This window comes from Ascidiella aspersa, chromosome 2 (assembly GCF_963924565.1).
Source record: "Ascidiella aspersa chromosome 2, kaAscAspe10.2, whole genome shotgun sequence".
NCBI lineage: Eukaryota > Metazoa > Chordata > Ascidiacea > Phlebobranchia > Ascidiidae > Ascidiella > Ascidiella aspersa.
This window is the reverse complement of record NC_139448.1, coordinates 26,116,709-26,133,276: the sequence shown is the minus strand read 5'-3', so window position 1 is coordinate 26,133,276 and position 16,568 is coordinate 26,116,709. Positions and strand designations below refer to the sequence as shown.

At 35.7% G+C, this 16,568-nt stretch overlaps 1 protein-coding gene across 1 annotated transcript; it reads right to left on the bottom strand.

The window, feature by feature from the left end:
- Positions 1-7,147: 7,147 nt before the first annotated feature.
- On the bottom strand, positions 7,148-16,358 carry LOC146164530 (splicing factor Cactin-like). Its single transcript, XM_083380751.1, has 12 exons — positions 16,201-16,358; positions 16,010-16,103; positions 14,186-14,289; positions 13,851-14,010; positions 13,254-13,349; positions 12,515-12,761; positions 11,950-12,171; positions 11,367-11,554; positions 10,572-10,713; positions 9,079-9,302; positions 8,217-8,444; positions 7,148-7,535 (listed from the first exon to the last, which is right to left on the bottom strand). The coding sequence occupies exons 1-12, from the start codon at positions 16,356-16,358 to the stop codon at positions 7,377-7,379; spliced, it is 2,022 nt and encodes a 673-aa protein (XP_083236877.1). The 3' UTR covers positions 7,148-7,376.
- Between the last annotated feature and the right edge of the window lie 210 nt (positions 16,359-16,568).

Here is a 16,568-nt window from a genome sequence, read left to right as displayed (position 1 = left end):
AAATTTTTAAGTTTGTAAAATAAAAACAACTAAGAAAAACGTGTGGAGATTATTTATTACTTTTTTGCTGTTTTTGTTCAGCACTTGGAAGAAAGGGAAATGAATACATTAAAGCTGGTACACTTGTTCCAGACGACCTGATGATATCTCTGATAGTCGCTAGTCTCCAGGTCATTCCTAAGTCTTCCTGCTGGCTTCTTGATGGTAATTGCTTTAACCATTTTATGTAAAATTGCATTTGTATTTATTTTATTTTATTCTGCTTCAAATGCACAATTATATAATCTACCTTATAATATACATACATATATGCACATGATCAATTCAAAACATAAATGTCAAATGTTAAAAAAGAAACATTTTCGAGCACAAATTTAATGGTGTTACAGGATTCCCAAGAACTGTTGCCCAGGCCAAAGCATTACAGGAAAAAGAGGAAATAAATGGAGTAATAAACTTGGATATTCCTTTTGACATCATCAAAGATCGTCTTAGCAGTAGATGGACTCATTTGCGAAGCGGACGGGTGTACAATGTCGGCTTTAATCCTCCCAAAACTCCTGTAGGTAAATTTGTATATATTATATCCTCTACTGAATTTATTTTTAAATTGATAAGAATATCGAAATCAATACCTGCCGTTTATATAGGGTGATTGGAACTGCTAAAATGTGTTTTATTGTAAATCGTTTTGGGGAAAATGGTGCTCTTAAATCGAGTTTAAGCGAGTGACAACTAAGTGTCAAGACTGACTTGAAACATGTGTAGCACTAGCATCGCATTGTTCAAATCAATGCATGGTTTCCAATTTCGCTCAGGGCGAGGGATAATTGACACTCACTCGTCCGATTGGTGAGTGCCCTTGAGCAAATATGAATTCTTGTTTTCAGAACTTCTGAAGTATAAATCTAGTGATCTGTAATAAATTTATGTTTATCTTGAACCACTGAATGCCAATTACATCGTTAAATGGCTTACGATACACTTGCGCAATTACATCAAGAAATTTACCAAACGCATCGCACGTAGTAAAAAGTCTTTCGCATTCAAAAATTCGATGAACAATTGAAGCGGTCGCGTGAAGAAGAAAATGTTTATTTCGATGGGCGTCTCACTTGTTTAATAATACTTCTCGGGGAGATTTTGGGCTGTGGACTATATAGTGCTTTCTAAAGACCGATTAAGTGGATAAAAATTAACTATCCGCAATATGCCAAGATCACACTCTCCGGTATTTTTGGCGTATATTTTGTCCGGCGAGTGCTGATTGGTAGACAGTCTCCCGATTGGCCAGTTCAAATTTCAATGTAATGCCAACCCTGCAATGTATTACTAAAGAGGTCAAAATTTTGTAAAATTTTTTTTTGCAAAATTTGTCTTTTTTTAATAGGCCAAACTTTCTCAGTTTTAGTCCGAAAATAATCCCCCCATAGCCATAACATATAGCAAAAAATGTTAAAAGATGAACGGCTAACCTAAATTGGAAGCTTATTAGTTTTGTTTTTTGGTTGACACGACAGAAATGGAAATAAAATTAGCGAATTGGCCAGTATAAGCCTGGACAACACCGTTTTGTTCAGTATAGAAGATAAGGTGATAGGTAGGAAGAAAATATTTATTAGATTTTCACTGTAAATGGTTCAAAAACGATATATTTTATTTGACTAATCGTACTTGCACGATTGCTTTGCAGGGTGTTGACGATGTTACTGGGGACCCATTGGTTCAACGCGATGACGATAAACCAGAAACAATTGAAAACCGACTTAAAACATACCAAAATCAAACTGCGCCGCTTTTAGAATTTTACAGGTAAGGGTTACACTTGTACTATCCCGCGTATCTGGCCGGTTTCAACGTAAAGACAAAATGCGCAAAAAGTCCAGAAAATTAAATTAAAGAAAATGCAGTTTGCACCATGCAATTCAAGAGGTTTTGAAGTTAGTTGTGCTGAACATTTCAAATAAATCCTATGATAAGCGGTTGTGATTATGTGCGTTACTCCTGCTGTTGTAATTCGTAACCTGTTGGTTTACTGATTAAAATCGAGGTGAAACCCGATGTACAATACGTTGGTCTCTCATTTTATTTTTTGTTTAATATGTTCTGCAGTGCTCAAGGTGTACTCCACAACTACAGCGGAACCAAAACTGACGAAATCTGGCCGAAAATTAAAGAATATTTATCCACTGCCGTTAAAAATTGTTAAAACTTTGCAGTATTTCTTTTATGTCCACTGCTTATCGTGCCTTGTTTCAAATAGTGTTTACCTTTCGTGCGCAGTTTACTAACCTAATAGAGTGCAATTATTGAGTTATAATTTAAGCTGCTAATTTAATTTAAATGTTACTTGCATACAACTGCTAGGTGTACAATGTACATATCTTTGATAGGTTGATTTTCCCGTATAGCTGTAGTTGATGTATAATAGTTGCAGTACTGTATTACATTTTACTCGCAATACTTTTAATCATCTGCTGGGTGTAATTTTTGCTGATCAGGTTTTAGAGATTGTTTCTCTTTATTGTAATTATATTTTGTTTTTAATTTATCACATGTTTTATATTTTTTATGGTTATGGAAATAAAAACCGCTGTTCACTTTATTGCCTATTTTCTAAAAAAAAGAATGTTGCACCTCTTGTATTTTTGTCTATTTTAGGTTTAGCGCAAAAAACGTACGTTACGTAGTTTTAAAAGATTTTAACGATCACCAAACTAGAGTTAAGATGAAATTAATGATTTTAACTATCATCTCTTAACTTAATCTGGTATTATATTGTTTATAAACAGTATTGCGATATGACTTTAACTCAGAAGGAGCTTACGAGAACTAAGCCTGAAGAAATCCTAAAGATTATCATATCTCCACTTGTTAACCTGATAAGGACTATAACATTTTTTATTATCAACTTTTGGTAATCTAGTGACTAGATTATAGCTAACCCTTTATGCAGTGAAAATTGCACATCAATAAAATTGTTAAAAAAATATATTGCAGAACCACGAAATTGTTTTCCTCCAATTTGAAATATGGTAAATAGACATTCTAAACTAATATTCCAAAATAAACCTTTTTGATTTGTGTCAACAGTTGGCTTGTGGCTGTAGTGACTCTGTACCTATGTCGTGCGGTTACTTCATCTGCCAAACGATATTCCTGGTATATTCTATATATCGCCTTCTTCTCGTTTCTGCTTATATCCTTCGGTATCTATACTGTCTTGGACAGAGACCGCCCTTCTTTCGCCGAGGCCAATATAGCAACCTTTGGTCTCCTCATGCTTTCCCTTGATTTTACGACCTTCTGTATGGAATAAACTAAACAAGCTCAACAGTACACCTAGTAGTCGACCATATACCATATAAGATGCCCTACAAGGCCACTCACCTTTCCTCAAACTTGATAAGTTTGCCTATTTTAACCACGTAAATGCAAAACTTTTTCTAATATGGATTGCTTTTTTCTAATATGGATTGCCTAAGCATATTTTCTAAAGTCGTTGTAGCACAAAGGCCTCCTGCGTGGATTCCTCCAAAATTAAAGCAAACTTAAACGATATATCCCTTAAGGTGTTTTGTCGTTTTATTCGAATCAATAACATCTTTGTAACGTATAGGTTTTGTATTGAAAGTAACACCGGTAGGCCTACAACAACCATATAGTTCACCAAAATAAACGAACTGTGTGGTGTTCTTAAGGTTACTTCTTTATATTCGACGCGTTAAAATGTAACTTTATGCCGTCACGTTGCTACGTAACTTTGTGACGTCACATTAAAAAAAAATTACATCGCCCTACCAAACAAAATCCTGGATCCGCGCCTGCTTAATGGTGAGCCAGCCGATGAACCCCTGGTGTTTATGGTATACCACAAAGAAATATCCCTATAAAACAATGTAATTGTTTTTTTCATTTGCAAAATTGCCGGTTTGCCCAACGCTTAGTTTTTTTCATGGTTAAACGCACATTTACCAAGTAATATGTTTATTACAAAAATTAATAATTAAACACGCCCGCTTGAAAACCGAGGGGTTTACGAGACTTTTGTGCAAATAATGCTTCTATCATGCTGCAGTAGGGAAGCTTTTGTCGAAATCTCAGCCCGCACCCTCTTTGACAAAGAAAATCTTGCGAGTTAATCATTGCACAACTGTTTGCGTTAACCCATGGCAGTGTACAGTGCCGCTTGTTCCAAACACGACCTCCATTCCTACGTGTGGGGCTGAACAGGCACTCAGTTCGTTCGTTATTTTTAGGCAGATTCGTCAAGTTGTTGTAGTGAATTAAAGAACTAAACAAAATGTTTCAAAGGCTACTTCTTTTCGTTGTGGCCGCTCTGCTTTGTCCTTACCGAGTGGCAGCAGCAGGTAAGATAACTTTAAAACAGAAAAACTGTTTTAGATCAGTGCTGTTCACGTTTTATTACTGTATTGTCATTATATTCAGAATATCGGTTATTTGTTTAGAAACGAAAAGCAGATAACTGCAACTTTTTTGAGTTTACCAAAACTAATTCACAAATGGTTATGTTAAAAAAATGTACCGTAGCTTAGCCTACTGTTAGTTAGACAACAAAATATTACATAACAAATTTCATACAGTGTCGGGACCAATGTGTAGAATGCAACTGGAAGTCCAGAAATGAACTTTGCACTCTATAAAAACACGTTCTGATTAATGTAAAACATAAAATAGCAGCCTACTCTGTTTTAAAATAGATCTCGTACTAGTAGCGGTTCAGTTCACCAAAAAATAATAATAATATTTATGATAATATTATTATTTTTTGTTAATATCGGGATCTAAGCCCGCTCCGACATTCTAGTTGTTGATCTATTTTTCCATATCGCAGGATCCAAGCAAAATCACGAAGGTTATAAAAAAGATCCAAAACAACTTTATTCAACAAAAGCAGAATACTATATAGTTAGACTATTATTCAAATAGAAATGTATTTGAATAAGAATCTTAGCAGAACTGACGATGCTTTTTGCGCAACTATATAGTATTCTGCTTTTGTTGAATAAAGTTGTTTTGGATCATTTTTACAACCTTCGTGGTTTTGCTTGGATCTTGTAGCGGTTCACTAATATTTTAAACTTGAAAGTTTATTATTTATTTATTCGAGATGCTAACTGTGGAATTATATCTAGCCTACTGTTTCTTGTTGTTTCAGATGCGGGACCAACGTACTTGGAGCCATGGTTGGTTGGGATAATAGCGGTGGCCGTTTTCCTTGTTGTCGCGTTTGTCTTCTTGCTCTTTAACCACTACGTTTGCGAAAAGTTCTAGTAAGTATATCAACGCTGTTCAGATAGACGTTAGGTGATAGGCAGTGGTACGATTCAGCCGGTTCGCACCGGTTCTCTAGAACCGTCTCACGAAATTTTATGAGATCAGAGAACCGGTTAGCATTACTGGTTACTGTCAATGGATTTTTGCATCTTATCTGATACACCGATTTTTGAGATCGAAGTATCCCACGTGTTGTAAATGTACACCTTCTGGTTATAAAATTTATAGCTAATTTCACTCAGAAACAACTTTACCATGTTGTACAGGCTAATTTTATTGGTGAAAAACGGATAGTTTTATCGATCAGTTTTAATTTAATTAATTCATTTTTTGTTGTTTCTATCATTTCCTTGTATGACACAGTGTTAATGTAGCCTATGCCCGCTGCTCAGTTTATTTGCCGAAAACTACGACTTTTGTAACAGAACCGGCTGAAAAATATGACTTTAATGATAGCATAGGCTGAAAAATATTACTTTTGTGATCGAACCGGCTGACAAAAAATTACAATCCACCACTGGTGATAGGCCTTCCTTAAATTTGGCAAGGTAAAAAAGTCTAATAAAAGTAAGTCAGTTATGTGAGCTGATTTTTGTTTGAATTTTATATTTAGTGAGAGGGATGAAGATTTCCCAGAAGACGAACTGGAATCAACCGGAAAAGTGTAAGTAGTTCCTGAAATAGGTATCAATATTGAACATCCAACATTACTTAGTTTTAAATAGAGTTAGCTCCACCAGGCAACATATCAATAAATATAAATCGCTCTTCTGGTGTAAACGAAGTATAAACCGACGTTTCGGCAGCAGATACCAGCTGACCTCATCAGGGTTAATAATTAAAACGAGAGTGCGTTAGCCATCTTGTATACTGAGCAGTAAAAATTGTAAAAACGTAGATTAAAATTAATAATTCTAGACGTCGCTGAAGTATGCGATAAGCTGTGACGCGCCGGAGTCATCCGGTGCAGTACTGCGCCGTCGGACAACGGGCGTTTATCAGCTATTGCGTATAGCTACAACGACGAGTAAATTGCCGGATACCATGAATCCTTTTTATTCATGGTGTTAGGAGATTTGTCAATCCGGAATGATTCAATGAACCGTCTTTTGTAATAGTGCGGTTCCCAGTCTGATTTTTGTTTGAATTTTATATTTAGTGAGAGGGATGAAGATTTCCCAGAAGTCGAACTGGAATCAACCGGAAAAGTGTAAGTAGTTCCTGAAATAAGTATCAATATTGAACATCCAACATTACTTAGTTTTGTTAAAGCAAACTACCTGTGTGGAAAGTTTTAGATTAGTGTTAACAAATGTCTGAAAACGTGACTTTTGTACTACCAGACCTGAAAACGATTACGCCGAGGTGGTAAAGATAACCCCAGCGTTGGGAAGGCGCAGGGAAAATGAGTACGAGAACGGAGCGTACGTCGAGGAAACCACCGAACTGTGAATCACCCGATCTTGCACTTTTTCAAACCTTGTATTTTTTCAACTTAATTTTCAACCTAATCGCCTTCACCTCGCAATACTTTAATAATAATTGAAATTTCAATTTGTTTCTTTAAGTTTAAATTCAATTTGTTTCCTTAGCAGCACTTCTATTTCACCTTTTGTTGTGAAATGCAAACATGTCCTGGATAAAAGTAAAAGTTTTTCTTTTGACTGTTTTGAAAGCAGAGTCTTGATCTTTCTCAACAGCTGTAGCGATAAACACAAATATCAACAAACATTAACGTTGCACTTTACCAATAAAGGATGTATGTTGAGTTATCTTGAGTAAAAGAACCACAAACCCGCTTGCGCTTTGCTTTCGTGTTAAAAAAAGTGCATCCGTAAAATCGCAAAGAAATAAAATGCAGACTTCACGTTTGAACGAGACCGAAAACGACAAACAAAGAGTACAGTTGACCGACTGCTGCAAACACCAACGTTCCTCCGGCAATGGCGATTTGCCACGCTTGGAAATTCGAGACCTTTTCGCAAGCGTCCTGTCCATTTTTTCCGGCGAGTGACTTTTTTCGAACTGGAACTGCCGTCGCAGTCAAAGTAAAAACAGCCGCAGTAGAAGCAGCAGGTTCAGCGGCGGTATCTGTATCGTTTGAAGTGAAACCAGAGCTGGAAAATGCTGTTGATGAACTGGCAGCGGAAGCCGTGTTTGTGCGAGTATTCCCACTCGCGGTTCACGATCTTGAAAGCAAGGTCTTGGTACGGTGGACCAGCCGAGAACCTCAGCACCTGTTCAGACGGGCAATTTTATTTACACATCCTGAAATAATACTTAAAAACGGGAGGTGTAGCGGGTTGGAGACTGAAAATGGTTAAATGTTCTCAGGTCGTGGTGAGATGTGGTGCCTTACGACGCTAGGCTGTTCAAAGGTTACTTAATTTACCCCTTGGTCTAAAACGTTGTTGTCAGATCTTCAAACGTAGGACTTGCAAGTAAGGGACATTTTACGGTAGAAAATAAAACATGTAAACTATACGTTTGTGATAAACACAGAATACAGAAATAGCCGAAAATAGGAAAGTATATTATTGAATTGAATTTAGTTTACTCAGCAGGAGCATAATAATTAAATTTCTGTACTCGCCAAAACTGGGGTATAAAATATAAGTCGTATAAAATATCGTTAATGACGTTGATAAACTTTTTAAAGTTACGCAAATTCTAAATGGCCTAATTTTGTTAAACTCCGGTTTAGCCTGATCCTTTAAATTCAAGGACGTTAAATTATACAAAACAACGTTTTAAAATTCGATGACAGCCAAGAGTTATGGCAATATTATTTTGACATTTGTAGCATTCAAAGCAATGCTTACGTGTAACAGGCGGTGTTCATTAGGCTTTGGTCAATAACATTTAAAGCCTTTGACACAGCATCGTCAAACGCTTAATAACTACAAAAAAACACTTACGGCAAAGTCGGTGCCCGATCCGTCGGGCGTGATGGTGTAGGTGGGTGGAACCGTCTTGTCGATGAGATCCGGGTAGAATATGTTGAATTTGTATCCCTGAACGATCTTGGGCGGCGGATTGTCGAAGTCGTAGTGAGTCTGGTTGTACTTGTTCCACTCGAAGCCGGTGTGCACGCGATTGAAGAAACGCGGCTTGCGCGGGCGATACTTGTCCGCCCAGAGGAAAACCTGCACAAGCAGCCGCGCAAATAGTTTTTTTTTAGGTTTTATTAAAAAAAAATCGTTTTGCATTTTTGTCTGAATTTTGGTGGATACCATTGATAAATAATTAAATATAAATACGATGCGTTTTATTTTAGGTTGGCTAAAAGCAGGCTATATATAACTTGTATACAAACCTAACCAATAGTCATGGCTAAGGTATTAATAAGCTTCATAGGAGCTAATGATATATAATTTACCTTTAAATTTGCACAACGAAAATAGATATGGAGATAAAATGAAATACCTGATTTAAAGTAATAATATCTCTTAAAAGTTGAGTAAAACAGAGCAAAAATATTTCATTTTCATTGTTTAATTAGTTCTAATGTGCTCTGCTTTTAATTTTGAAATACCCTGGTTGGATTTACCACACCGCTACGTTTGTTTTAATTTTCGGTTATAAACGCTTTGCTGGTTCACATCAAACTGTCATGATTTACCAGATTCTAAGCTAATCCGAAAATACAACCAAAGTAAAGTTAACTTAGCTTTCTATAAAATTTATCAGCCCATTATCGGTAAAAAAGTTCGCAAGTAATGTCAAATACCTTCACGAAATCACGAACCACTCGAAAACTTCAACCTAACCCAAATTCACCTGTTGAGAAATTGGCGCTTCCACGGCGAAGGTGGCCTCCTCCTGAGTGTCCATTCCTTCCTTTGCCCTACGGATGAACGCGTCCTCTTGACCGGTTCCCGCGCTCCCGGTGTTGGTGAGCAGCTTCCGTTTCCCGTCCATCGTCAGCGTGTCCTCGTCGCCGTCCACGATCACAACATCCGGAGGCAGGTCCTTGGCGTGGAGGAGCTTCGGACTGTACGAGCCTTGGTACACGGAAAACAGCGTTTAGTGTATTATATTGGTATACAGCAGGGGCGGGCAACTTCTCCGGTCGGCGGGCCAGATATGGCCAAATGAAATACTTGGCGGGCCGGATTAAGTACTGTCAAAGCTTGCATGTTTTGTCGCATAATAGCGACTAACGTTGTACTCGTTAAACACGGCAACACTTTTTTGCCAGCTTAAAGAATAAACTAAGTACAACTTTATAAACCGAAAATCGTTTTGTTTAGATGTTAGGAGATAAATAATTACACATTAGGTAAAAATTTGTTAAAATTATTTCAAGTCAAAAACAATTAAAAATGCACATAAATCGTTTACAAAATTAAAAAAACTATTATCAGCTTTTTATAATTGACGTTATGTTAAAATGTTATTAAAAAAAGTTTTTTTTTTAGTTATATTCAACGACATTTTAACTGTGTTATGTATACGCGAGCTTCCAGAATTATTCACCCTGTCCAAGTTTATTGCATTAGGCTCAGCTTCGTTTTTGCATTACACAGTTGTTTATTTATGATTCTGACAAATGTATTGAACAGTGTTTGCTGTCTGTTTTCTCTTGACAACATTTTCTGAAATAACCAGCGTCTTTGTTTTCTTCGGCAATTTATAGTTATTTGACTTTTTGAAATGACAAAAATATCAACTAAGGATTTCAATAATTTTGCATAAACCCGAAAAAATAGCTGATTTGTGTTCGACCGATAGTCAGTAAAACATTAAAAACGTGTTGTTGACGACGCCAAGACCCTAATGCTGTTGTTTAAAATAATCAATATACTTATAATAGGTCAGAATTTTGTCAAAAAAATATATTTTTAGGTCAAAAAATAATCGCCCTACTGATGATGCTTTTATTAGCGAATTATATTTATCTCTTAACATCCAACCATTCTTTATTATCATTGATGTGCAACCAGAATAGTTTGTTTTCACCATTGGGATCAGGCAGATTCTGTTATACAGTACCAAAGAAAATTCTGATTTCCTTACAATGAATAAAACAAAGGACCGTCTATTTGTATTCAGAATCTTCAACCAGCTTGGTTTTAACTACACCAATGTTTTTCAAGTATTTAAATTTCCACACGTTAGGTGACAGTAGACATGTAGGATGTATGTTATTGCCTGTTATCAGTATGTGCGACACACATGCCCGCATAGCTTCCAATGTAATTGTAAAGTCAAAAGGGTCGAATTAAAATTTCAAGAAAATCAACAGCAAATAAAAAAGCACTCGCTTTTACCTTCGTTGTAGTCGTTTACACATTGCTCCTCTAAATCTTCTTCGGTGAGTAGCTTTTTATTCCGAGAAACACTCGGAGAGTCGGCTCGGTTTGGAGTGCTGGCACCTGACGACACTCCAACTTCCTCGTCCTCAACCTGAAGCTTTGATGTACAAACAAAGACTGTTTTATTAACTGTAATGGTTGAAATACACTTCAAATCGGTCAGATTACATTTAACTCAGGGGTCTTAAACTTTTTTACCGCGGACCACTACATTTTTTTACTTTGCGTGGACCAAGATAGGCAAGGAATTTTAGAGAAGACGTTATAAATTGACGTCACAATACAAATAGTCTTAAGAAAACTGTTTCCGGTACAAAAAATTAATAAAAGTGAACTGAGTCTAAATATACATTCAGGGAAAAAACGTTTAACTCTTTGATTTTCAGGGAAAAAACGTTTAACTCTTTGAAATTGTTTTTTGTTTGAAATTTCTTTGAAAAAATGATTTCTTTTTAAATATACACTAATTTTGAATTTAAACCTTAATTGAACCCCTTGAAACTAGTTCACGTGGTCCACGAACCCCAATTTAAGAACCCATAATTTAACGTAATACAAGTATTTTTAAAGGATTTGCAGGATTTTAGCACACTTAACCAACTATAATAAAGTTTTAGGGCTAAACACTAAAAAATTAGTTTAACTTTACCACAGGATAGTTAACCCTAGCTTTCACTTGCAACCCATTTATTTAAGTATTTCTTATTTTTTTTATTCAAGTCAATGCCAATCCACTTTCCATGCCATTACCTGCAAAACAGCTGGAAACAGAGGCTGTCCTTCTTGACGAGATGTCTCTCCGAGCTGTTCCAGCTTGAGCTTGTACAGTTTGTTCTTTAGCAGCTCTTGGTGGCGATCCCTCAAGCGAGCACGGGCCAGAAAAGCTTTCAACTGAGTAAGCAGCGATTCCCAATAGCCAACGTCCAAACTCGATTCACCTTAACAAAATAATTTGATTTGAAATCGTAGCTGTTAACAGGAAACAAAGGTTGAACATTGAGATTGACCAGTGTCACTTTTTTAAACGGATCTTAAAGCTTTCAGTATTAAATATAATGTGTCATTGTTTGCACTTTGCTTTGACATTTTATATTACATACTGATGTTACGACCTGTTTTTGTATGTTTACAACATTTTAAATCTCAATATACAAGAATTAGGCGTTACTATTTTGACTAAGTAGTTGAATCGATCGGTCATGCAGAAGAGGAAGACTATGTTAATCATTCCGGGCATATTATGATTGTTTTGCAGCAATTCTAAAATTTTGGCCCTTTGACAGTTGACATAATATGACTTGTTCAAGTAAAGATTTTTTTTAAGTTTACTAACCAGAATTGATTTTCGAGGTAATTTTCTTTCTTAGCTCAATGAGCTGTGTGTGGGTTTTGCTTCGAAACATAGCAGCAACGTCAGTGGTGACAGCTTTGTTGATGCCTTCCCGACGTGTGTCCCTGGCAGATGTTCCTGCATCGCCTGCATGAATCTTTCTCAGGGTTTGCAGTTCATCTTCTGTCACCACAGTGATGTCTTTCCAAAAGTCGACGTTCTTTCCTGGGGATGGAAATGGTAATTTAACAACGTTCTGTTCGCACTGGACACTTTTTTATAACTTCGAAGACAGATCATAACAAAGTAAAAATACAGTACTTGTTGTTAGTCTTCACAGAGAAACTAGTGTAATGCAATTTTTTTCTCAAATACATTTCTAAAACACAAAAACGTTAAAATGTGCATGTAGCAAATTCATAACAGGATTTTTTTAAATATTTTTTTCTGTTTTGCGGTAACTTTTTGAAATTTTGACATATACACAAAGTTATAAACTGCAAAATACAAAAGTGAACCATTGTGAATTACCATTAGACCTACTAATGATTATAAAACAGGAAGCCACCTTGCTCCAGTTCGATGTAGACCTTAATGTCTTCCAACAAGTCTTCCAGATCAGACATAGTAAGTCCATTAAGGTAGGTGTAGGGTTCATGCATCTCCACTCCTGATAGGTCCTCTGCTCCTTCCTCAGCGCTGCTTGCATACTGGGCCAAGAGATCTATCGGTTTTGCTCTTCCATCTTGGATGCGGATCCTGGAACGGAGCTTGGCTTGCTCCAGGTGAAACTTGTCCTCCTGGTCTTCCCATGCCTAAACACACCAGTTAACTACATAAAAGCATATCAGCTAATTGTGCTATATAACATATCCTATCCATATAAATTTTTAAATAGCACCTTGTTAAATATGGCCAGATGAGTGACTGATTGTCAACCCCAAGATTGTTAACATATAATACAGTGTTTCTAAACCTTTTTTTCGCAGCAACCTAAAAACTAAGTATAAGTATAGCAACGGAGCTTTTGTGACCCTATTCATTTCACTGAACTTTTTGTAAGATAAACAAATCACAAGATATTAGCATATATAAGTTTGAATTTAATTGATATGATCGATGTCTTTGTATTGCTTCCATAACTTTCTTAAATTTTAAAGAAATCTTGCTCAGAACCAAACTCAATAAATGTAAACTTATATACCTACTGCAGTCTGTGACCAACAATTTTAAACAGCAACCCATTTGGGTCGCGACCTATAAGTTGAGAACACTGATTTAATATATACTTGGGGTTAGTTAATCACCTTGAAGTTTTCAGCTTCTCTTTCCCTTTGCATGAGCTCCATTTCATCATCTCGCTGTTGTCTCTCTCGTTCCCTTTCCAGGCGCAGCTGCTTTACCTAAAAGCAATTTAAGAAAATATTAACGTTCTTTCAGTAGGCTATTTTGTATTGCCAACTCTCAATATTGAGATATATTATTCTTACTAAATTTTAGACAAACATGTTTCTGTATCTCCGTTATGCATCATTATATAATATAACATAATTTATAAACAACAAAAAAGTTTAATGAACTTGATTGAATTTAGCAGTAGTTTAAACAATCATGAAGTTATTGTGGAAATGATATTATTTTGCTTTTTGGCACAAAGGTGTACGGCAGGTCATTTAAACAATAATTGGCTTCAAGTCATGTTAAATGTGTAGGACTTTTTACCACATGCAAGGTGTAAGTGACTAAACAATATTTGGCCTTATGTGGTTGGAGTTTATTCTCAGATAAACAAATTAAGACCAGATAACAACAACTAGTTTTTGTTTGAGGTCAAGGCTTTTGCCTCTCAGGGCAGTGTTAATTAGCACTCAGTCTGATTGGTGATAATTTATATATGCACTAACTTTGGCTAGTTCAATTTTATTCTTTTCCTGTTTGCTATGGATGAGCTTCTTTTTTTGATGAATATCTAAGTTCTGAAGACCATCTTTTTCCAACTTTTTGTTCCAAACAAATGTTTCCAGAAGCTTTCCATCACCAAACGGATTATCTGCATTAGTGTAGCTACAAAAAAGAGATAATGACAAAATAAATTTAACTAATGCCTTCTAAAATAAAAAAACACTTATTTAAACTACAGAAAAATTAAATAAATGTATAGTTTGTTTTGTGTTTAAGGTTCACAGGAAGATTTGTTGTTTAGTTTGATAGGTTAAGAAAGTATTTGAACACTGTTTACCCCATGTATTCTTGATCCCAACCCATCTTCTCACGTCTTAGTCGTTCTTTGGCTTCTTTCTTTGCCAATCTTCTTGCTCTTTTTTCTTCTGGTGTTTCTAAAGCCTGAAGAAAAATATCAAACATAATATTAAAATACAACAACAATAAATTACTTGAAAAAAAACAAAAAACACTAGTAGAGTGGACCCAGGCTGGTAAGTTTGACCTGCGTGCAGTTGAACTCGCAGCCGCACCTGTGCATTTTGTTCAAATTTGCTATGAAATTGGTTCAGACGCATAAACTTGAATGAGCAAATGCACAATACTTTGGTATAACCTGCATTCTGTGTGAGGTGCGCACCAGTGATTTTTAGAGGGCAATTTGTGAGCACACTTGTAATAGTAACTTGCACACCTAAATCTCAGAAAATGCTTGAAGTTGTGCTAGATTCCCTAACTTTAGGTGTGCATAAAACTTTCACCCGTACACTTAAAAATTTAAAGCAACATGATGCAGACTGGACTTGAGTCGTGCTAGAAGATTTAGGTATTTATTACCAGCTGTGCAAATTTTAGAAACAGCATTTATACAGAAGTGCACATTTTAGCAGTAGGGATGTTCAAAGTAGAATCCCAAGTTATTCTAGAATAATAGGTTTTGAATCTAGAATAACGAATCCAGAATAGCGAATCCTAGTATATTTTTATTAAATTATTTAACCTCGATTTTGTTTGGGGAAGGGATTAATCTTAATCTACCCTACAGGGCCCACAATCACAGCAATAAATCGCCCAAACAATTTTCTAACATGTGTACATTATAATAAAAAAATCTCCCATATGTTTAACATTCTTAACAACTGTCATTTGAAGCAGTTGTGTAAACTGTAATATGTCAACTGTCCAGGTTGTTGCCAAAACTTATATTTTTGCCAATAGTGAGTACAATGAAACACTGCACACAGAAGTCTTAAGCAGTTCGGTCCTGTTTTTTAAAGCATTGTTGGGTCTTAGGGCTTATTTTTTACTAACGTGATCTGTTATGCAGTCAAATAATGCACTCCAAAGAATACAAAGTTACTATTGACTTAACAAATTCTTGAACATTACACTGCGTATAACTCGCTGAATATTGGCCTAAAGTTGACTTAAGTAACCCTATAGCGCATTTTGTGGACGGACAGCACGTTTTACAACGTAATGTTACTTTTGCAACTTAACGCATTTAGGGAAATTGCGAACTCCACACCAGACATTACACGTTAGTTGCTCGCCCAATAACGCTTGATTGACACTTAATTATTAGACGAACGTTATCGCAAGACGCGGTAATTGGTCGCCTGAAAAAACGCAAACACTGCACTACCAGGTTACATTTATAGCACGCACTATAAATTGGTCGCCGCAGCGACAGGCCAACTTAGCACACGCGTTTGTACAATTAGGCGCAACAATCGGCGGTAAAACATTAAATTATATCGGTTCCAATTAACCGAAATAAACGGCAGAATTTGGAGAATCCCATCTGGATTCGAATCCAAGGATTCGATATTCCACTTTGAACATCCCTATTTAGCAGTCACTTTATTACAGCGATGCAATTTTAAGCAACATCTACTCTGAACAATATCTAAAGTTAGCTGGGAGTGAAATGCCAGTGGCTTGGAATGAGCCAGAGTGGGGGGAATATACACTGGAATTTGAAAAAAAACTCACAAATCAACACACAGGTTTTACATTTAACAACATTATCAAAACATCAAGTTTTTTTGTCATTCGAATGAATTAGATTCTGATAAGGTAACCAAAGCAGTTAAGATAAGTCTAAAATAGTTTTTTTTACCTTCATAAGTTCCTTTTGTCTTAGTTTCTCTGCTTTTATTCTTTCATTTTCAGCTTCCAATCTTGATTTACTCCCTTCTTTTTTACTTCTTTCTCTACGCACAAAACAAATGTTATGATGGCTATATAAGTGATCAAATATGTATTTGCAGTTATATATAAGCGTATATTTGTGCCATGAAAAAATATTACCTTGAAGGTGATCTACTATCTCCTGATGATGCTCCTGATTCAGATTCTGAACGTTTACTTGTTTTCTTGCTTTCTTTGCGTGAGCGTGAATCTTTGTGTTTAGACTTTTTAGTTTTGTGATGTTTAGACTTTTTGCTTTTAGTTTTGTCGCTTCCCATTTTATTGCAATATTAAAAAACTCTAGACAACAGAGATCTTTTATTTATAGTATACATATATAAATATAAATATATATATATATATAAAAATAAATGCAATATAGCGTGTTTTTAATTCAAATTCGACATAATAATATTATTTTTTTGTAGTAAAAAGTAAAAATTTACTAAGCAAATTTTGTGATTTGTTACAATATTATTTATCAAAAA

What these genes read in the sequence shown, in the direction of transcription:
- LOC146164530 (XM_083380751.1), bottom strand. Translation starts at nt 16,358, where the DNA reads ATGGGAAGCGACAAAACTAAAAGCAAAAAGTCTAAACATCACAAAACT. An exon ending in GAGAAGCTGAAAACTTCAAG is followed by an intron (nt 12,762 to 13,253) that starts GTGATTAACTAA and finishes TGGTGTGTTTAG; the next exon opens with GCATGGGAAGACCAGGAGGA. An exon ending in AAGCGCCAATTTCTCAACAG is followed by an intron (nt 8,445 to 9,078) that starts GTGAATTTGGGT and finishes CTGCTTGTGCAG; the next exon opens with GTTTTCCTCTGGGCGGACAA.